Source organism: Perca fluviatilis, chromosome 3 (genome assembly GCF_010015445.1).
Source record: "Perca fluviatilis chromosome 3, GENO_Pfluv_1.0, whole genome shotgun sequence".
Lineage (NCBI taxonomy): Eukaryota > Metazoa > Chordata > Actinopteri > Perciformes > Percidae > Perca > Perca fluviatilis.
This window is the reverse complement of record NC_053114.1, coordinates 2,274,362-2,295,000: the sequence shown is the minus strand read 5'-3', so window position 1 is coordinate 2,295,000 and position 20,639 is coordinate 2,274,362. Positions and strand designations below refer to the sequence as shown.

Below are 20,639 nucleotides of genomic sequence, written 5' to 3'. Positions count from 1 at the left end.
CATCCACTTCAAGTTTTCAAATCTTCACATGCTTCCCAGCTGCTCTAGGGGTTCGAACCAGCAACCTTCCTCCCCCAAATCTCTGGCTCCCAGTATATAGGGAATCGCATCCTGTTCACACTTACCAAAGAATACCAAGGGTCGACAACTATATAGGTATTGCTATAGAGCACTTCAGTGGTGGTTGTCAGTGTTCTTATTCACTTATCTGCTTAGTCAGCTGCAACTTATAATGATTAACTAAGCATTAATGATAAGTCCGTCATTTGCTCTTTAAAATGTATTGTTTTATTGAAATGTTATGAAATAATGACAATTACCCTTTACAATTGTTTAGAGCGCAAGTTGACATCTTCAAATTGCTTGTTTTGCCTGAATGGCAGTCCATATCTAAAATATATGTCATTTAAAATGTAAAATCTTCACATTAGAGAGGCTGGAAACCGATTGGTGTACTGTACTTTAAAAACAGGTCCACAGCAAACAACCATTACATTTCTTCCCCTACATGCAGTATGAAGTATACCCTTGTCCTAAGCCAATCTGTAATAAACACATCACACTATTTTTTCTGTATTGGTAGAACTTGAAGCATCTATACATATAGTAGATATAGTATGTCCTACACTGTATAAACAAAAAGGTTCATGTGCAGTGAAAGGAGAGCAGAAACAAATAGCCCATCGGTTCTGGATTCCATTGCAAGAGACTAAAGGTAAGACCACTGACAACGTGGCTGCCTAATTCTGCCATTTAGGTCCCACTGAGCTGTTAGATCTACTACCCACTAACCAGAAGGCTCCACAAACATTAAGGAGCACTTTGTTCCCTCTCTAGTCCAAACTGGCTGACCACACTATTATAAGGTCATTTTATTTGGACAGTACAGTGCACATATGAGGGACAATTTCCATTTTCTTTCAAAAGTTAGCTCCGTTTTTTTTTTTTTTTTTTTTACCACATCCTTTATACTGGCTGGTGATTCTGAGTTACCTTTTTCCTGTAAGGGAGATTTATTTGGACATTCAAGTCAAGCAGAGACTAACGGATGAATGAAAGCAGACATACACATTACAGAAGAAGCATCAGGCTATCATTAAAGCAACCCAATGAGGATTCACTGCCATGGTGAAGAATTTAGTTTGAGGAACATTTACATGGTCAGCTCATAGTGTGTCATTTTAAACCATTTAAAAACGCTGTGCTGCACTGGGTTCAGTACAGTTATGTCTCTTTTATAACCCACCTCGGTTTAGTTCAGGTTGGATGGGTATTCATCTTTACAAATTGTCCAACTGTCAACAGCCATTCTAATGCCTGAAAAACGTATCAAGTCTATCATTGTCTGCAACAATCAGCTTTGACAAGTGTGTTTTCTTTGGGATATATCCTAAAGAACGAGGAATCTACCATCAACCATCCAACTTAGAAAGCCAAGCGCCTCCTGGGTTCGGTCCACATTCAACAGTCCTGGGGCGCATCCACTGACTGGACCAATCACCTTATGCTGCATGTTAACTGTTCCATGTGTAAGGTTGGCCCAGCTCCAGACAGGAGGCAAAAGGAGACGTTTATGTGGAGAGGAGCAAGGAGCTGTCTAATGGCAGATAAACACATCTACATATGTTGTTACAGTGTATACAGACTTGTGAACAGCTGACAGGTCGGCACATTCACGGGTCAGACTTTAAAAAACCCTGCACTAAAACAAGCTTGTTCGCCTAGGTTATCTGTTTTCTGTACTGTTTTTATTCAAAACTCAGCCAAAGCTTTAGTTTTATCGAGCTGAATTAGGCTTTCTTACTAAAACTTAAAAGAATTTACGCAACTCTGAAACCAATTGCATCCAAGTGCTTTGATATTGGTCATGGTAATAAACACTGGAACCAAAATTTTGCTTAATTTCACACCAGGCGCATTAAGTCTAGAGTCCATTCTTCTCCAAAACAGAACCATTATACATCACCATCAGTTACTACTAGCCACCTAAGGTCTGATCTTTTCATAGCCAATGCTTTTACCCACTTTCTAGCAATCTAGGCTCAAACCACATGGTTCTGTCTAATTTGTCACATAATGAAATGCAAAAATATTAGAGTTCTACCAAGCAATCTCTTGTACTCTCAACCACACTATCAATATATTATTGGCCGTTGGCCACAAGTCAAACCAAAGTTTACCATTTGCACACTCCCTGTCTCGGACTGTGCTCCCTCTTAGCTTGAGGACATCTAGGCTAAAATGTTGAAATTGTGGCCCTGGCCTTTTTAAACTGGATAACAACCAGCGACACTTTCACACCAACACTTCCTTTGCTGATGCTACCCACCCAAACCCACTGCCATTAACCAACTACCACCGCTAACCATGCCAGGACTATTTTGCTTATCCAAGCAAACCAACTCTTACCAACATTCCTGCTCCTTTGCCAAACAACCACCAATGATGTGAACCAGCAGCTAACAAAACATCATTCAGCAGGATTTTTTTTTATAATAATAGAGGACCTACACATCACTGAAGCATTGAAGCTTTCTAAATAACCGATCCCTCAAGCCATCCACAATTGTTGAATACACCCAACCAACCACAACGCTAACATTGTCTAAGAGGAGAGACGCTTACTTTCATATAATCATTTCAGACATATCCAAACCTGTCTCCAGTTCTTCGGTCTGGGACAACTGTATCCAAAGCTCATCCCCTGACTGACAACTAAACACCCAAACCAATAGGAACAAAGGAACATATCCTACCTACTGTACACTACAAACCAAAATCCCACAATCTCCTTCAATCAGTCTCAAGAGCAACAATGACTTCATGCTTGCTCCCTCTTTGTGGACACAACTCACACTGCCATTGTGAAATCTTTGGTAGTCAAAGCAAACTAACAGCAGAAGCAAAATACTGCCTTGATATTAGTCACATATAAATCTACCAAAGCTCTGCAGCCAATAAATACATGACCCTTGCATGGACTGACAACACAAACTACCATCAATAGGAATCGCATGGAGAAAGAGTGCAACAGGATTCTATGTCACTCAGTCACTGAGTTTACATGCAATTTCATAATTTGATTGAACATAATCAGAACAGCATTGGCACCCATCTACCGAGTTTCAGTAATATCGGTGAGGTGAGGTGCCTGCGCATAACCTAAAGGAAATCAAAAGACAATACCCACCCTAACAACAGCCTGTTCACCCTGCTGCTGTCTGGCCAGCAATACAAAAGTATCCACTATCGTACCACCAGACCACAGAACAGCTTCTTTTTTCAGGTTATAGAGGTCCTCAACTCATCTTTCTTGTGTAGCGTAAAGGTACTACAACTTGCAATTCATTTGTGCAATCCTGTGTTTTTTTTTAAAGAAGCTTCCAAAATCTCCCCAAACACAATAAACTCGCTATCTTTAAGCAATCAGAGTCGAAGACAAGCGAGGATTATAGATGGAACAGCCCCAGAAATTGCCACATTGCCATCGTTTAGCAGTCTGTTAGCGTTTATTGGTCGTTCAAACGCGCAGTTGGCGGCAACAAAGGTTCTGCTGTCGGTCTCGCTAAAGCTTAAATACACTAAGAAATATGCCATACAGTGACCAAAATACATTATACACATTTGATTCTTGAATGATCAAACTTGCCATGGAAAAAAGAATTTAAGCAAACTTAAAATAAGTTCTAATTAATTAAATAATAGTTCTACACTGTGCTCACTTGACTTATCCTCTTTTTTTGCGTTTAAATTAGATAAATGTTTATTAATAGCAAATGTTTGCCTCCTCTCAATGGCTTTTAATGTTTTAATATGGCTGCATCTAACTACTGTTCTTTTGGTCTAAAAAAAAAAAAAATCACATGTATTATAAGAAACATGTTTCCAACAGAAATACTTAGGATAATGTGCCTGCCAAGTTCACGTTGGGTGAATGACAGGAATCTATCTTCATACAGTACCACATCAGACCACAGAGTGTCTTGGTTTTCACAACCCAACCACCACACCACTCATCAAGTCAGATGAGATGATGATGAATTAGAATGTGGCGGTGACACAGATATCAATCACACTTGCGGACCCACAATGCTTTGCCCTGGACTGGCATGACCTCGCCTCACCATACCACAAGAATGTCAATTCAGGGGCAATAATCCTACTTGGTATCCACTGAGACCTGAGCCATATGTTCCTCCTGCTCTTGTTAGCTACTTCTTTCCCCCTTTCCTTACTCCCCCTTGCCAGCTGAGCTGTACAGATGTGAACACCTTGTCACAGTTTGCGCTCACACTCCTCAATATTTTCTTTCTTTAAGTGTTTCAAGCTGAGTAAGGGTCTGTGAGTGATCGGTGCATTTACCCTCCCCCATGCGCTCTCTCAGTTTTTCTGTGACAGCGCCAGTTAAGTAGAATGTGTGAAACCGATGAAGATCAGCGGTGGAAAAAAGAAGAAAAAAACCTACTCGCTTTCCTTCATTTGGCTCTTTTCATTTGCAGTTTAAGTCCCTGTGCCCTGACCTTAACTTCTCACATCCAAAGAGTTCAATTGCAGAATTCTTAATCTTTTAATCCCTCCCCCCTCCTCTTTCTCTCTGTCCTTCTCTCTCTATCAACCTCTTTCTCCTTTTTGTAATTACAGGACATACTTATAGAGATTATGCTTGTGTCATCTGCAGATCCGCAACAGATGTATGGCTGGGACACACGGACAAGCCGGAAGAGCGCTGGTAGACTTAGCAAAGTCTCTTCTTGAAAGAATATTTAGGGTTATTACAACTTCTTGGGTTTTGGATAACAGTTAACACTGTACTCACCAAACGCAGTGGGAATGCGGTGGAATTGCTCCCATAAAATATGGTAGGGCGAAAAACCAACTGACGATCAGATCACAATGACAATGCTAATAAGCGGATGTTTAGCGGGTATTTTTTTTACCATGTTAACCATCTAGGTTTAGTGTATTAGCATGCTCATACTTGCTAATCAGCATTACCCACAAAGTACAGCTGAGGCTGATGGGAATGTCATTGGTTTGGCAGTTATTTCATCATAAACCAAATAGTTCTGGGAACCATAGATTATTGTACGGAATTTCGTGCTAATACATTTTAGATCATCTTTTAGATGTTGAGATATTTCTCAGCATAAGTGAAAACTGCTGATGGCTCTACAGGGAAAGTCAGTAGATCTCCAAAGTCATTAGGATTCATCTTCTGGCCACCATGAATGTCTGAGATATTTCAGTCTGGAGGACCGAACAACCGTCACACATACTGACATCGCCGTCCTTAAAGCCAGCAGAATGCTAAAAAATAAGATTTCTGTTTATTGAAAAACCTGAATTATCCAGAAATATAACCACACTCAGTGAAAGCAAGATTTTGGCATTGCAAAGTACAGAAATTGCTGAAGCAAATCTATCTATCTAACCTATCCTTGCAACCTCTTCTGGGAACGACAATATTAGATTGTTGTTACTCGAATGCATCTCTGCGAGCAACGAGCTGCTCAAATGCCAACTACAGCAGCTACTCCGCTAAACTGCCCACAAACACAAGTCTCTTTTCTAAAATAGCTAGAAAAACACTCAGACATTTCCTGATGGTCAAACAAGTGACCAGCCGAGCACTTTAGTAATTTCACATTGGTATTCCTCCTGGACTTACAGACCAATCATTCCTGCTTTAACCGCAGGATTTCAGTAGCCCAAGGGACTGAGGGGAGACTAGCTTTTACATGACTAGCACCTAAACCCTTGGTGGACCGGGAGGGGGTGGGTTGTGTGTGTGTGTGTGTGTGTGGGGGGGACACAACATACATCTACTCTTCACCTGGTTTCCACTTCTGTTTCCACGCCTAGGGTTCAGAGTTCATGAGAAAATAAATGCTTTCGCTGACAAAGTTATGTGAGAAGAAGAACATCCCACCACCATTCACTTAAGCCTACAGAGTCATAAGGATAATGACTCGGCCACTTGTCAAGTATACATTTTCTCTCAGGAGGAAACGCCTGTCCAGCATCACATTCTGCTGCTTCAGGACGGGTAAAGACTCGCCCTCCCCTCGAAGCTCTGGTTTCTGACACGCCGCTGATTACAAAAAAACAAAAAAAACAGAGTATCATCAGCTCATAAATCACTTCCTATACTATGCAGAACATCTCACTCCAAGCAACCATCTGATTTTATACTTTTCATCCCTGCCCTCTAACGGGCAGTTGACTTAGGGATTTTACTCGCTCTATTAGCCACGAATCACATGGCTGCAACAAAGCACTTTTGAGATCAGTGGCCATGGGGGCCACATCCATGGCTTTGAGTATGTGTACATGGACAAACACGTGACTGGGTTACACTGGAGCCAGCAGTACCAAGAAACTGTACTGCATATAATTAAGGGGCATGCTTCTGCCATGTGAGACTGTGCTGAATAGTGAAAGTGGCACAAAGGCTGATTTAGACTAATTGCACCACATCTCCATTTATCTAATGTCTGCATTATTCCCCCTGCCTGCTTAAAGGATTGGTTCAACAAAATGACACAAAACATATGTTCTCGCCTGCCTTTACTTGTATCTGGCCATACAGAATGTGTTTGTAATTTTTCCAGGTTTTGAGATATCTGCCTCAATGATTTAAAACTGTGTTCAAACAGAATGCAAAGTGCATTATATAATGGACATTCATGAGTTTGCCCCAGAGTGGCACAGATTGAGCTTTCGGTCTTAAATTCCCTTTGACAGTGTGTTCTGGGTAAACCATTTAAACTGTTGGCTTTGATTTGAATTATTCCTAGATTTGTTGTGACCTTTTCTTTGTCTTTATCATTTATCTATTTTTTCTACTTCTTACCCTTGTGTTCTCTTTCTTTCGCTCACGAAGAGGACAGCTCGGCACAGGACAGGCTGTTTGAACCCTCCAAAAGCTCGAGATTTTTCACATTAGAGCCTTTCACACCACCCACACATCCCCAGATCATCCCTGACGTAACCAATCACCAAACACAATTAATCCCCCACAGAAGCATTGCAGACAGCTACATACAGCCCTGTTCTCCCTACCAAACTTATTTTTTCATCTAAGCCTATTCATATCCGCCTCTTTTTTTTTTTTAAAAGAGGCGCGGCAGCTACTGCCAGGGACCCTGTCACTGTCAATTGCCACAAATGGACATCACCAAGCAGCGGCGGCTTACTTCAAACACCAGCGTCTCATTAGTAGGTCCAGCGGCATAAAGGCTCTCCGGCTTGTTGAAAGAGCGCTGGTAGTCGAACACGGTCCCACCAAAATGGAACTTCCCCGGCCAGTCCACAGTCCAGTCCCCGGTCAGGTAGTAGTTCCTCTTTAGAGAGCGGGCGGCCAAGTAACTAGTGGAGACCTCCATTTCCTGAATGTGAATGCTTCGTGCCCCAGCGGGGACTGTTACCATGGAGTAGTACTCTTGGGGGGGAAAGGAGAAGGAAGGAAAGTCAAGGGTGAATCCTGCCTGGATATTTTTTATCACTTCTCTAATTCTTGCTTTAATGCTTTATCATACAATCCTGCACACACATACACCGTCATGCCTGCTTTACCTGATCACACACTCCACTTTATCTTTGTCTATGCGTGTTACTGGATGAAGTGAATCAGTCTATTATGGAGTGGGATTAGATGAGTCTGTGCGTGGATTTTCTATGCTATGATTGTCCGCTTAAGTCTCCCTTTGTCTCGCAGGAGGACTAAGTTTATGTTCACTAAAATGCAGAGACACACTACAAACAAAGACAGAGAAAAGCTTACCGTTGGCTCTGTGTTGAAGGGTGTATTGGCCTTTAAAGAACTTGCAAGTGGAGTTGTCTCCCTTACAGGCTCCGCAGGCGTCCAGAGAGGCCTTGGAGCCCAGAATCTGGTCACAGCCTACTGCCTGCACACACACAAAAACACACATGCCATCAATGTGGACAGAACTATAATTAGGATGAATGAAGTCCTTTATTTTGACAATCCAGGGGTAACGTGCAGACTAACAAAGTCATTTCTGTATTTTCAATTTATACATCCACGGTTTTCAACCGCAGAGTAACGTTGGACAATCTGCTTCCTGTTTACACCAGCACGTGCATGGACAGTGTATGGGAACGGTCATGTGATATGCATTGTCAGATGTGTTACTATGGGGGGAGATAAGTTCTGCTTCAGAGCTTAAATGCTTGTGTGGACGGAGATCAATTTTGTTTTCAAAACTAAAATACGAACATTTAAAAATGAAACGTAGTAGTGTGGATGTAGCCTTTTATTCCATCTGTGCTGACATCAGACTACTGCACCTGACCCCTGGATTATAAAGACAATATAAAGATGGTGGGGTGACGCAGCATTACTCTTAAGATTAGATGAAGCGTAGGGAAAAGACGAACATATACGACATCAAAGTTGTTTGGTTGCGTGGCCGGTTAGCTCAATTGGTAGAGCGGGCGCACATATGCAGAGGTTTATTCCTCGACGCAGAAGGTCCAGGATTCAAGTCCGACCTGTGACGGTTTTCCTGCATGTCTTTTCTCCCCTTTCATATCTCAACTTTCCTCTCCAGTAAAGGCAGAAATGCCCAAAAATAAAAACAAAAGAAGTTGTTTCGTTGTACAAAATACAAAAAAACAGAAAGATATACAATACTCATTACACTTCATTAGCTAGCTTTTTAACACCTGCTCGCACGAGTTTCAATGCAGCTTTTAACATGCTTCAATAAATTAATGCTGACACACACAGGAAAAACTAACTTTTTTTTATTATAATGCCCCTGTGCATGCTTAAGCAATTAGATGACATACTGTATTGGCAATAATTACTCCTAAAAGTTCTGCAAGCAACATGACTGCTTTCGACAGACAGGTTCTAAAAAAACAATGAACACAATTATCTAAATCTCTTAAGTGAAACTGAAAGTGAACACACCCAAAATGTCCATTGTAATCATATTTTGCACTGCAGTAGAAATTGGCTCCATGAGATTCCATAAACATTTGACGTTTTTCCAATATTTGCCTTCTTTTCAAGGCAGGTGTTGCAACTGCACATCCTTGTCCTTCACCCAAAACTGCACTGTGCCACATGTTTCCGACACCTCTCCTACAACAAGTACGAAAAGCTTTTTCTATGTACTGTCATGTCCAAAACCTCATGTAACAATTTTCTACCAGTGCCACTAGAATGTCCCAGACAATGTACCTCACACACTCCATCAATGCAGACATCTCCTTTGTGGTCAGAGCAGGAGGTGCCGTCTTTGACTTTGCTGGACATGGCGAAGAAGAAGTCAAAGTCTTCTGCAATGCAGTACAGCTTACAGATGTCTTCATCTGCACACAGAACATACAAATATATACAGTAACAATGGCATCAATAGAAAAGGTAGCATCAAGTCAAGTCAACTTTATTGTCAATTCTGCAATATGTACCAGACATACAGGGGAAAGGAAAATATGTTTCTCTCCGACCTACGGTGCAATAGGTACAAAAAAATATACACAATACAATGAATACATTCTAAATAGTGCAAAAGTAAGGCAAAACCAAACGGTATAGAAAACTAAAGAGATTGAAAATGTGCAATATAAAGGAAAAATATAAAATGAAAGTGAAAAAGTGTTCCTGAGAGTTTTTTATAAAGGAAAAAGTGCAATTTTTTGGGGGGAATGACACTAAATGTTACTGATTCACCAAAGTTCTTCTATAACTTGGTCAAATTAAAGTTTATGTGGCTACTGTACTGCAACCTGTTGCATATGCAGCACGTACAGATCCTGCTGACGCTGAATTGGAAGAGACAGGACCCGACTATGAATGCACCCAGGGGTATTTGTGTGGGGCTACAGGTTTATTTAGTGGTTCAGATCAGTTATCACGGACAAGTCTCTACAGCCGTCTTTGATTAAAATAAATGACGGTGAAGGTGACTTGGCCCAAGGTCCCAGAAGGCAGTTCAGAATCTTTTCCTCTCTACATCACTTCCTATTCATCAACAGCTTAAACAGGCCTGGGACGTCGGCCAAACACTCCGCTCTCCTTCATTGCACTTGCTCTCTCTCTCTCTCTCTCCCTCTCTCTCTCTCTCTCTCTCTGTAAAAAAGCTGGCCCATAGGCTTCCTTTTTAAATCTCTCCCCACTGTGTCAGAGGGTGCAGGTGGCTACATGTCTCCCATGCACATTACACAGAGTGATAGTTTCCTCCAGCTTTTTGGCCCTAATCATTGTGGCAGTAAATAGAGGTTGGCATTACAGTAACACTTTATAAAAAAAGATTAGGACTAGCAGAGTAGAGCGGGATACAGAATGAAAAGACAAGAAAAAGCTTGCCCTGAACAATCTACTACTCTCTGTGTATTTGGCAGCGCAGTGTTCTTTGAACAATGCAAGTTCTTTTCTTGTGCATCATGTGCCAAGAATACAGTAAAGGTGTCTTCATAATCTGTGTACTGTGTATTTTTAGGTAAGGGTCACCAAAAGACATGACATCCAAAACATCCTCCAGAGCAAATGATGCATTAAATATAAACTCTGTTCTTGGTGGATCTCATATGAACTGATCACCTTACCATCCACTTTGGTGTAGGGCTTCCACTTGTAGTACCAGCCCCTGAAGGGCTTGCTGTTGTACTCAGCGCACTGCTGGGCCCGGAAGTCCACAGCGTTGATAGGGCAGGGCCGAGAGTTACACAGCTGGTTGAGACGGCTGGAGCCGGAACAAAATTTACCGTTGTTCTGTGGCCTGGGTGAAGAAGAAGAACAAGAAGAAGAAGAGAGACAAATAAAAAAAGTTTTATAGATCTGCAGTGGAGGAATGTAACTAAGTACATTTACTCCAGTACTGTACTTTAGTCCAAATGTTGAGGTACTTGTACTTTACTTGAGTCTTTTCTTTTCGTGCCACTTTCTACTTCTACTCCGCTACATTTCAGAGAGAAATATTATAGTTTTTACTCCACTACATTCATATGTTACAGCTTTAGTTACTAGTTACTTTAGTTACTCCGCTACATTCATCTGTTACAGCTTTAGTTACTAGTTACTTGCGCACACGGAACACATGTAGTTTATATAATACGATGTTTTATTATAAATTAAACTAGCCAACAATATAACGGCTTAAATGGACAGCTGGAATGATTCGACCATTAAAAACAACGCTTTTGAAACTATAATTAATGCTTTCGACCTTTTTTAAGACAATATAAAAGTTTTTTTTTTAGACACTTTCAGTCCTTTTTTGACACGTTTGACATTTTTTACACTCTTTTTGGCGTTTGGCCCATTTCGGCTGCGGCGCAGGGTTCAAATCCAACATGCTGCCCCCATCTCTCTCCCCCTTTCATATCTATCCACTTTCAAATAAAAGGGAAAAGCCCCCAAAAAATAATCTTAAAAAAATATACATATATACATGTTACCCTGTGGAGGCTTTGACCACTGGTGGCGCTAATGATAAACAATTGGTGGCGTTTTGAAGACTTGTTGAAAGTATTCATAAAGGGTTCAAAAAGCTGACCAGAGAGCCCTCAAACACTTGCCACTTGAGAAATTGCAAATGTTTCATGAGGAAGAAAATGCATTAAACATGTTTGTGAGACATCAAGGGCACACACAATTTGTTTTAAGTAAGAAACACTGAATGTTAACTTGTGTCTGTTTCTAAGTAAACTAAACACAGCTGCTTCCAAGCTTCACAAGGCAACTTTGCACACCGGCATCTCCCAATCAGTGTCACTGATAAGCCCAGACCAAGTCTATCAGAGCATAATAAAATCCAAGATCTTATCATTTAAGAGCTTCTCTCTTACATGTTCAATCACCCATGATTAATTTATCAAAATGACACCATCTTATCTGTCAGTGTTGTGTTAGCCCTTATGAAAGCGTAAATTTGAGTTTTGAGCAGGACTAAAGATGAAGTTGATTTAAAATAGCAGTGTCAAAGAGACGTTTGCATGCCATACCAAATCAACCCTTCTTTAACCACACGGGAATAGCTGGTGCATACCATAAACAGGTAATGGAGCTTTAATATGCTATTGAGATGATAAAAGCTTTCACCACTTGTTGGAAAACATGCCATGTCTCACTTTTCAGGTTTTCTAGACTCAAGCCAGGCATTCCAACACAACCACCGGCAGAGAAAATTGAGTTTAGGTATTTACCAAAGTGGTCTGCACACACACACACACCAAGCACACACACACACACACACACACACAGACTGGGGAACCATGCTGATCAAACATGTCTAATAAAGCAGTTCACTAAGTGCTACAATGTAATGAAATGATTTGGAAAAGGAGAATGGAGAGTGAGAATGAGAACCAAGAGGAGAATGCAACCTATTTCTTTAAGGCCTATTTCTTTTGCCCTTCCTTCGCCAGTGCACCAGTATTTGAAAATGTCTGCATAAAATATGAATGTCAGCAACAATCTGAAGCAAAACTGCATGTTGCTTCACTGCATTTTTATTAAACTCCAACTGTTCGTCCCCTCTATTCAGACCTGGGCTCAATCAAACAGTGGCTTAGCTGCCAAGAGTGATGGAGCTCCTCGAGGTGTGTGTGTGTGTGTGTGTGTGTGTGTGTGTGTGTGCGCGCGCGCATGCGTTGCGTAAATCTGCTTGGTGCCGATCTCGCTTCCCTTGGTGGGGGGTTTGGCCCGCCGTTTTTTCGTAGGCCTGATCCTATTAAAACTTAGCGGCGGACAAATGCAGCCCATATGGTAATGTGCTTACGGCAGGCCAGTGGGGGACTACAGCGCATACTGCATCGGTCAGGGCCTTCTGATCAGAGGTGAGCATAGAAGGACGTCGGTTTGCTTGAGAAAGTTGAAGGCAATTCATGGATTATGGACAGTCTGGCCCTGAGTTTCACAACCTTCCTGGTTTCTCTTCCTCTTTTCTCCTCTCCCTAAATCATCCAGTATCACTGCAACTGTAAAACTACTTCCAACAACAAGACAGAAACCAGATATGACTTTTGAGTTTTCAGTTTGTGTTTCAGTCATTCCTCTTCTGTCTCTACACCCTCTGGACCCCTTAAGGATACTTAAATGCCCCTGGAGCCCGGTAAATCTGCCCGGCGACAGAAGCGGAGACTGAACTCCCTGTAGGTCAGAGGTCATTGTGTCTAGTCTTGTCTTTTCTTTAAGTCACCTGCTTCCCCCTGCCTCTCTCGCAACTTCCTACACAGAACCACATTGTGTTGCTCTTCTAGGAGCCTAACCCCCGCAAGACCCCTTTACAAGTCCACCGGGAGACTACACCAAACACAGTTCTATCTAAGCACTGTCGCCCCTCATCGTACACCCCCCACTCCCTTTAAATTGAGTGTGTGACAAAATGTGCTCCTTACAAAACCAGGTCAAAATGGAGAACCTAATCTCCTAGGCTTGTTGGTGAGGATTAGGCTGACTGTGTTTGATCTGGCAGGTGGTCTACAGGGAATGGAGGAGCGAGGAGGGTAGGACAGGGAGAAGATTCATTTTCCGTCTCGGAGTAACTCCTAGATGGGATGGCTGATCCCATAGAACTCTTTTACAAGACTGAGCAAAACATACATGCTGGCCTCATAAAACGGATGAGTATGTGCAGAATCAAATGAAGGATGTTTAAGACTGCCCCTGCTGAGTGAAGATTTTGTAGTAGGGCAGAGGTGAAAATGTACAAGACGCTGTCATATCTGTACGGACCACTTCTAAACAACGTAGGATTTTATTTAATCTTGTCCATTCCCAGATATGGATTCACACATCATTTATGTATACATCTTCACATACTGCAAGTCTGACAAGAACCTATGTGTTTAAAAAAAAATGACAGTGATCTTTGAGGAGGGGAGCCCAGACTGTCCAGGCGATTGGGGTTGAAGATGATATTAGAGACAAGCAGTCAGATTCAGGCTAATCCTTCTTGTTCTGCTCAGATTAAGAGCAGAGGGGCCCTGCCAAAATAATCGCAGAGATTACTGGGGACAAACACACTGAGTCAGGGACTTAAAACGTGACTCAGGGGTACATGCTGCAGTTTGGATAAGGTCTGAGTGTGTGTATGTGTCTGTCTGTGTGTGTCTGTGTGTGTGTGTCTGTCTGTCTCTGTGTGTGAGTGTGCGTGTGTGTGTGCGGTTGCTTTTTGTTCCAGAGCAGAAATTGCTTTAAGTGTTGTTCTGCCCAGTGAGACAGTCTGCTTTCTTATTTTGTCTCTTCGCTGTCTCTCTACTCTCCCATTTGACTGCTTGTCTGACTTTTTGAACTTACTGAAGTTAGAATAAGAACAGCCCTAAAAATAACAGTCAATCCTTCTCAATCTCTCAGTCAATCTCCTCTTTACTGTCATAAATACATCGGACTCTAACATCTACCCAGAAAGTGCATAGCGCATACGATCATTAATGATCATTAAAAAGATCATTGATGAACAATATGAATAATGTGTGTGTGTGTGTGTGTGTGTGTGTGTGTGTGTGTGTGTGTGTGTGTGTGTGTGTGTGTGTGTGTGTGTGTGTGTGTGTGTGTGTGTGTGTGTGTGTTGTGGTGGGGTTGAGGTTGAGGTGAAAAGATGCCATATGAAGACAAACACCAGTCTAATTATATTGTCTTCACATGAGTTCAAAGGAATCTGACACCTAGTTGGCCCATGGTATGTTTTTTTTTAAACTCATGACTTGGGTTTGATTTTTAGCCCTCCCCATCTTTCCATCCCATCTGTCCCACTGACCCCGTAACTCGCCGTTTAGCAGCATCCACCCATTTTTCAGCCGCTGCTGCTACAAAGCACTCTTTCGTGCCACAGGAATGATAAATGAACCTGACAGATAACATGGTTTAAAGGGCTCTGCAGCCCTTTTTGGTCTGCCAGTTCTGGTGTATAATGTGTATCATATGAGGGCCGTTCTGCCTCTGGAACCTTTTGGTCTTTGATCCCTCCCGGGGATTAAGAGAAGAGTCGGCTGTGACGGACAGAATGGCCACATAAGTGTCTGACCCGCTGTGAAGTAAGCAGTGATGAAGCCAGTGGAGTAAGGCGGGTGATATACAATAGATCTAAACAGACTCCTTCATGGAGTGGTTCTATTTAAACTAAAAATGGCTACATTTTCTCAAGAAAAAGGTCCATGACATGGTGCTCTTTTATATAGACCTTAGTGGTCCCCTAATACTGTATCTGAAGTCTCTTTTATATAGACCTTAGCGGTCCCCTAATACTGTATCTGAAGTCTCTTTTATATAGACCTTAGTGGTCCCCTAATACTGTATCTGAAGTCTCTTTTATATAGACCTTAGTGGTCCCCTAATACTGTATCTGAAGTCTCTTTTATATAGACCTTAGTGGTCCCCTAATACTGTATCTGAAGTCTCTTTTATATAGACCTTAGTGGTCCCCTAATACTGTATCTGAAGTCTCTTTTATATAGATCTTAGTGGTCCCCTAATACTGTATCTGAAGTCTCTTTTATATAGACCTTAGTGGTCCCCTAATACTGTATCTGAAGTCTCTTTTATATAGGCCTTAGTGGTCCCCTAATACTGTATCTGAAGTCTCTTTTATATAGACCTTAGTGGTCCCCTAATACTGTATCTGAAGTCTCTTTTATATAGACCTTAGTGGTCCCCTAATACTGTATCTGAAATCTCTTTCCTGAAATTCAGCCTTGGTGCAGAATTACAGCCACTAGAACCAGTCCCACAATGAGCTTTCCTTAGGATGTGCCATTTCTGTGTCTGTAGCTATTGAGGAGGAGAGAGGGGGGGGCAAGGTGGAGGGTGGGGGTGTGGCCTTGACCAACTGCCACTTTGCTCGTTTGAAAGCCATGATGTCTCTCTCTCTCTCATGGGTTGGCCAAATTCTCTGGGTGGGCAAAGCAGAGAAAGGGGAGGTAACCTTTCTCCTTATGACCTCATAAGGAGAAGATTCCAGATCGGCCCATCTGAGCTTTCATTTTCTCAAAGGCAGAGCAGGATACCCAGGGCTCGGTTTACACCTATCACCATTTCTAGCCACTGGGGGACCATAGGCAGGCTGGGGGAACTAATATTAATGTTAAAAAACTTATAAACTGACATTTTCATGCCATAGGACCTTTAAGTTCTTTCAGGAAGACTTCAATATCGTTTTCACACCTCTCCATGTATTTCACAAGCCAATCACAGCATGACATCCCTGCTTTTAATCTGTTCTCTCCTCTGCAGTTGTCAGTTGTCATTTCAGGAATAGAGTGCGACCCGCCTCCTCCCCTTCTACCACCGGTCTTCTCACCCATGATACCCTGGGTCTTCGTCTAGCTGACCGCCCCATTGGAACTTTCGATTTGGTCTCTTGTGCTCCTTCATCACCACCACCAGTGTCTAGACTCCATCGGGGGATATGTCTGGTTTCTCTACCCCTTTTAAACATATTTGATACGATGGAGTCTAATCTCCAAAGACTTTTTACATTTCATATTTTTGTTTATGTAACTTACAAATAAATCTTTTCATATCTGCAATGAAGTCTCTCCTGATTGAAATGTATATGTGCTTCCAGCTAAAAAACTGTGTTTAAACATTTGAAAAAGCTGAAATACTGAAACAGTTAAGTCATAGTTGAAGTAGCAGTCAATATATAATTACTGAGAGATGTTGGACATTCAGTTTAGGTCTAAGTATTGAATGTAGTTGAATGGTCAAAATAAATGTAAGCCTTGAGTAAAGTTGAAGCATCAGTGTGGGTGAAATTGCTGAAAAGAGTGGAGTGTAGGTGATAAATTGTCCTGGAAGTGTTAGCTGAAGTCAAAGTCCAGACATGATGTCTATTAAAGTGTCGGCTGAAGTGTAATCACTGAAAGCAGTTGGAGTAAATAGTGTATAAACACTGGAAGTTGTGGGGAGTTAGAAGAGTTGAAGACAGGTTTCTTTTTCCGAAGGTGAAGACCTGAGACTTGAAAAGGGTTCAACTTTAATGTATCCGTTGAAGTGTACTCACTGAAAGCACAATAATTCAAATAGGGAATCAAAGGAGAGAAACTCTCAGTTGACGTGTAAGCACTGGAAGCAATTGAAGTGAGTGGTAGAGTTAAAGTGGTGGCCACCAATGAAATTATTTTTTTCATCAGCGGTGTTATTAGACACGTTCGAAATGAGCCAGGCCTGCGCACAATCGATCACCCGTGATTGCCGCCCAATGCATGCCGGTTAGATTTGTGCTGATTGGCGCCTGGATGGCTCAGTTGGTAGAGCGGGCACCCATATATAGAGGTTTACTCCTTGATGCAGCGGGCCTATGGAGTTATATTCCTATCTTTAATCAAGAGCGCATTCTTTCAATTTGAGAGCATTTCTCACTGATATTACGTTCAGATTTTGTAATAATTCCCCTCAAAACCTTGCTCTCACACTCAAATAGTCACTGCTCGCGCTTGGATTTGCTCTGCTTGAGCTCAAAGTTTGTGCTCGCGCTTGGATTTGCTCTGCTTGAGCTCAAAGTTTGTGCTCGGCGGATTGGTGCTCTGCTTGCACTCAAACTTTCTGCTTGGACTCAGATATGTTGTTGTTTGGACAGATTTCCTGCTCTCAGCTTTGAACCTTCTCCCTCGCCTCAGGCTGATTCTGCTCACTTGCAAAGTTTCTGCTCTCGATTTTCTCCTGCGCGCTTGGATTTTTTTGTGTTATAACCCTATCAAAAGTCAACAACCAATAGAATGCCAGCTGTAGTGTTGACCAATGAAATGATCCCAACCCCGTTGAGGGTGCGTTCACTTTACTTTAGAACGTCTGTTGAGGGCGGCTGCACTGTAACCTGACTGTAACCAAGTTTATATATCCCCGCGCCGTTTATAGCTTTATTATAAGTATATGTCAACAATGTGCACAGAATGGTCGCGGCGCTTTCACCTGCACCCGTCAGGAAACGGAGAAAGCTTTGAAGTGGGACGTATGAAGTTATGTCCACAACTACGAGGGTGAGTAACATAACTTAAGCACCTAGCTAGCTAGCTAGCATATGGCCTAGCTTGATGTCCAGAAACAAATAGAGGTGGTTTAATGTACCTAAACAATGATCAATGATTACCAAATTTCTCTCTCATATTGCTCCTCATAACCACTGAAAACTGTCAAAAAAATCTAACCCAAAGTCCAATTATTATGGACGTTATGTGACTGATAACTGATTGATATCTGATTGATCATTGTTTAGGTACATTAAGTTACCACGTTAAACTTTTCACGTTAAGCGTTAGAATGTCCCGGCTGCTGTTGAGGGAAACTGTAGTCTATAACTTCCTGAGCGACTGATCCATTTTTGCCCCCTTTACATAATAAATATGGCTATGAAATGGAACATGAAATACATAAATGAGGCAATACATATATAGGCATTAGTCATTATAGTTCAATAGCCTAAATACATATGTTTTACTTATATTTATTTCCGGGGACTTTTATTTATTCCGTCTATTTATATGCACGTTATATTCAAAGGAAGTTTAGTTATCTCACAGGCTCAGACTAAAAGCAGCAGCAAGCCTGCCTGACATCAGTGCATAGCATATCACTGCAAAGTAAATAAAATATGAATAAATCACGAGCGCGGTAGATTCCCAGGTCAGCTAGAGCGGATAACGCAGCTCTGCAGACGGACCAGAGTCAGTCAGCACCGGGGAGCGAACCGCGGGGACCAAGCTCACAGGGCTGGTAGCTAGCTGCTAGCTAGCTGCAGCAGCTAATATTAGAATATTAGACCCAGCACCGGAGGTCTGATCCCCATGATTTAAAACGAAAATCAAATAACCATTTGTTTTTTAATACCTGTTTATGAAATGAAAATCAAATGAACGAAAAAGTACACGGACCCAGTCTGTTAAGTACAATTTCACCACTAATAAAACAGATCTAGAGATGATATGCTTTATTTGCAACTTAAATGTAATTTTTTTAATTAATACAAAGCAAACTGAGCAGAAAGAACAAATATTTTGTTGGTTTGTTTCTCTTCTTCCAGGTGTGACTGAAGTACCCGTTGAGCTGCATCACAGCTGCACTATGTGCATGGACCTGTGCCAGTCAGCACATTACTCACCTGTGTGCAGAGGACAGGCAGCAGTAGCACAAACCAAGAAGGTTGGCAAGTCTGATAATAATGCAATTGTAAAAATAATAATATAATAGCAAAATCATGTTACATACACTTATGTTTCTTGCTTAAATTCACAGGGTGCACAACCAGGCCTGGGAGAGAAAATTACTGATGTCCACAAAACCAAATCAGAGAAGGTAAGGTAAGATAGTAATGATGTTAAAGCAAGCTATGTACACCTAATATATTACGTGTTGATGTCTATGAATCTGTCTTTAATAGGAGCATACTATACAAAGACAACAGTGGAGAGTTCCTGGATCGGTCTGTCCTCAAAGTGCCAGAGATCTACAAGGACTTCACCCTTCTCTGCACCATCAGCGTATAATCAAAGTGATAAAAGAGAGAACAAATTATTGTTTTCTCTGTTGACATGAATAGGTGCCTGTAATGTCTGCCCATATATTCAATCAATTCAATAAATGTTGATAAGTATCATTACTATTTCTTAAATCATTGTAGTTTTTCAGAGCAATAAGATACAGATTATTAAAACCATGTTCACATTTGCAACAAATTAAAACCCTGATCAAGGCAAATTGTTTTTTCATGTTCCATAACATTTATAAAAAAAAACAGTACAATTAAATTTACCAGAGCTGACACTTGGTAAATAGCTTTAATTTACCTTGTCAAAACAATGAGTAATTCATAACAAATTGCACAATATTTGACACGAAACCTTAAAAGTGTATGGTTCATACTACGGTGAAGCAGTACAATGTGCCTATAGGATTTACTGTAGCAGGAACATTGATATTGGCAAACAGATGACCCAGGTTCAGGTGAGTTTGTGAGCAGGGTTATGAATAAAGATAAGGTAGGCCTAGTGTTCACAAGAGGGATGATTCAGGTATGGCAACACAAATTAAGAATAATTCAATTAAATAGGAGGTATGTACAACTAGCAGAAGATAAATTAACTATACAAGAGCAATTAAGGTAAAGTTATGAGGTGGCAAGCTAAAGTATAGTCAATAGCATGGAGTCAAGTCAACAGTGTACACCAGAACAATATATACTGTGATTAAGTAATGATACTTACTGTTGTCTGTACTAATATAACACAAAAAATAATACAGTGTTTGATGCAGTATGGAGAACAACCAAGTCCCATATGAACCCAAGAGACTTTAAGTGTAGCTGTTGATGATGTTCACTACAAACAAAACTTGCAGATGGTTGCAGTCTGTAGCCAGTCATACAGTAGGTAGATCTGGAGCAGATGGTTGTAGTCTGTAGCCAGCCGTACAGTAGGTAGATCTGGAGCAGATGGTTGTAGTCTGTAGCCAGTCATACAGTAGGTAGATCTGGAGCAGATGGTTGTAGTCTGTAGCCAGTCATACAGTAGGTAGATCTGGAGCAGATGGTTGTAGTCTGTAGCCAGCCGTACAGTAGGTAGATCTGGAGCAGATGGTTGTAGTCTGTAGCCAGCCGTACAGTAGGTAGATCTGGAGCAGATGGTTGTAGTCTGTAGCCAGTCATACAGTAGGTAGATCTGGAGCAGATGGT

General features: G+C 41.5%; 1 protein-coding gene across 1 annotated transcript in view; it reads right to left on the bottom strand.

Annotated features, from left to right (window-relative positions):
- The window catches only part of adamts18 (ADAM metallopeptidase with thrombospondin type 1 motif, 18), a 71,683-nt gene that overhangs the window by 17,096 nt on the left and 33,948 nt on the right, over positions 1 to 20,639 (bottom strand). The window contains exons 13-16 of the mRNA XM_039795089.1: positions 10,579 to 10,751; positions 9,212 to 9,342; positions 7,784 to 7,907; positions 7,197 to 7,441 (exon numbers count right to left, since the gene is read on the bottom strand). Coding sequence (XP_039651023.1) covers positions 7,197 to 7,441; positions 7,784 to 7,907; positions 9,212 to 9,342; positions 10,579 to 10,751 — 673 coding nt within the window. The remainder of the gene's footprint in view (positions 1 to 7,196; positions 7,442 to 7,783; positions 7,908 to 9,211; positions 9,343 to 10,578; positions 10,752 to 20,639) is intronic.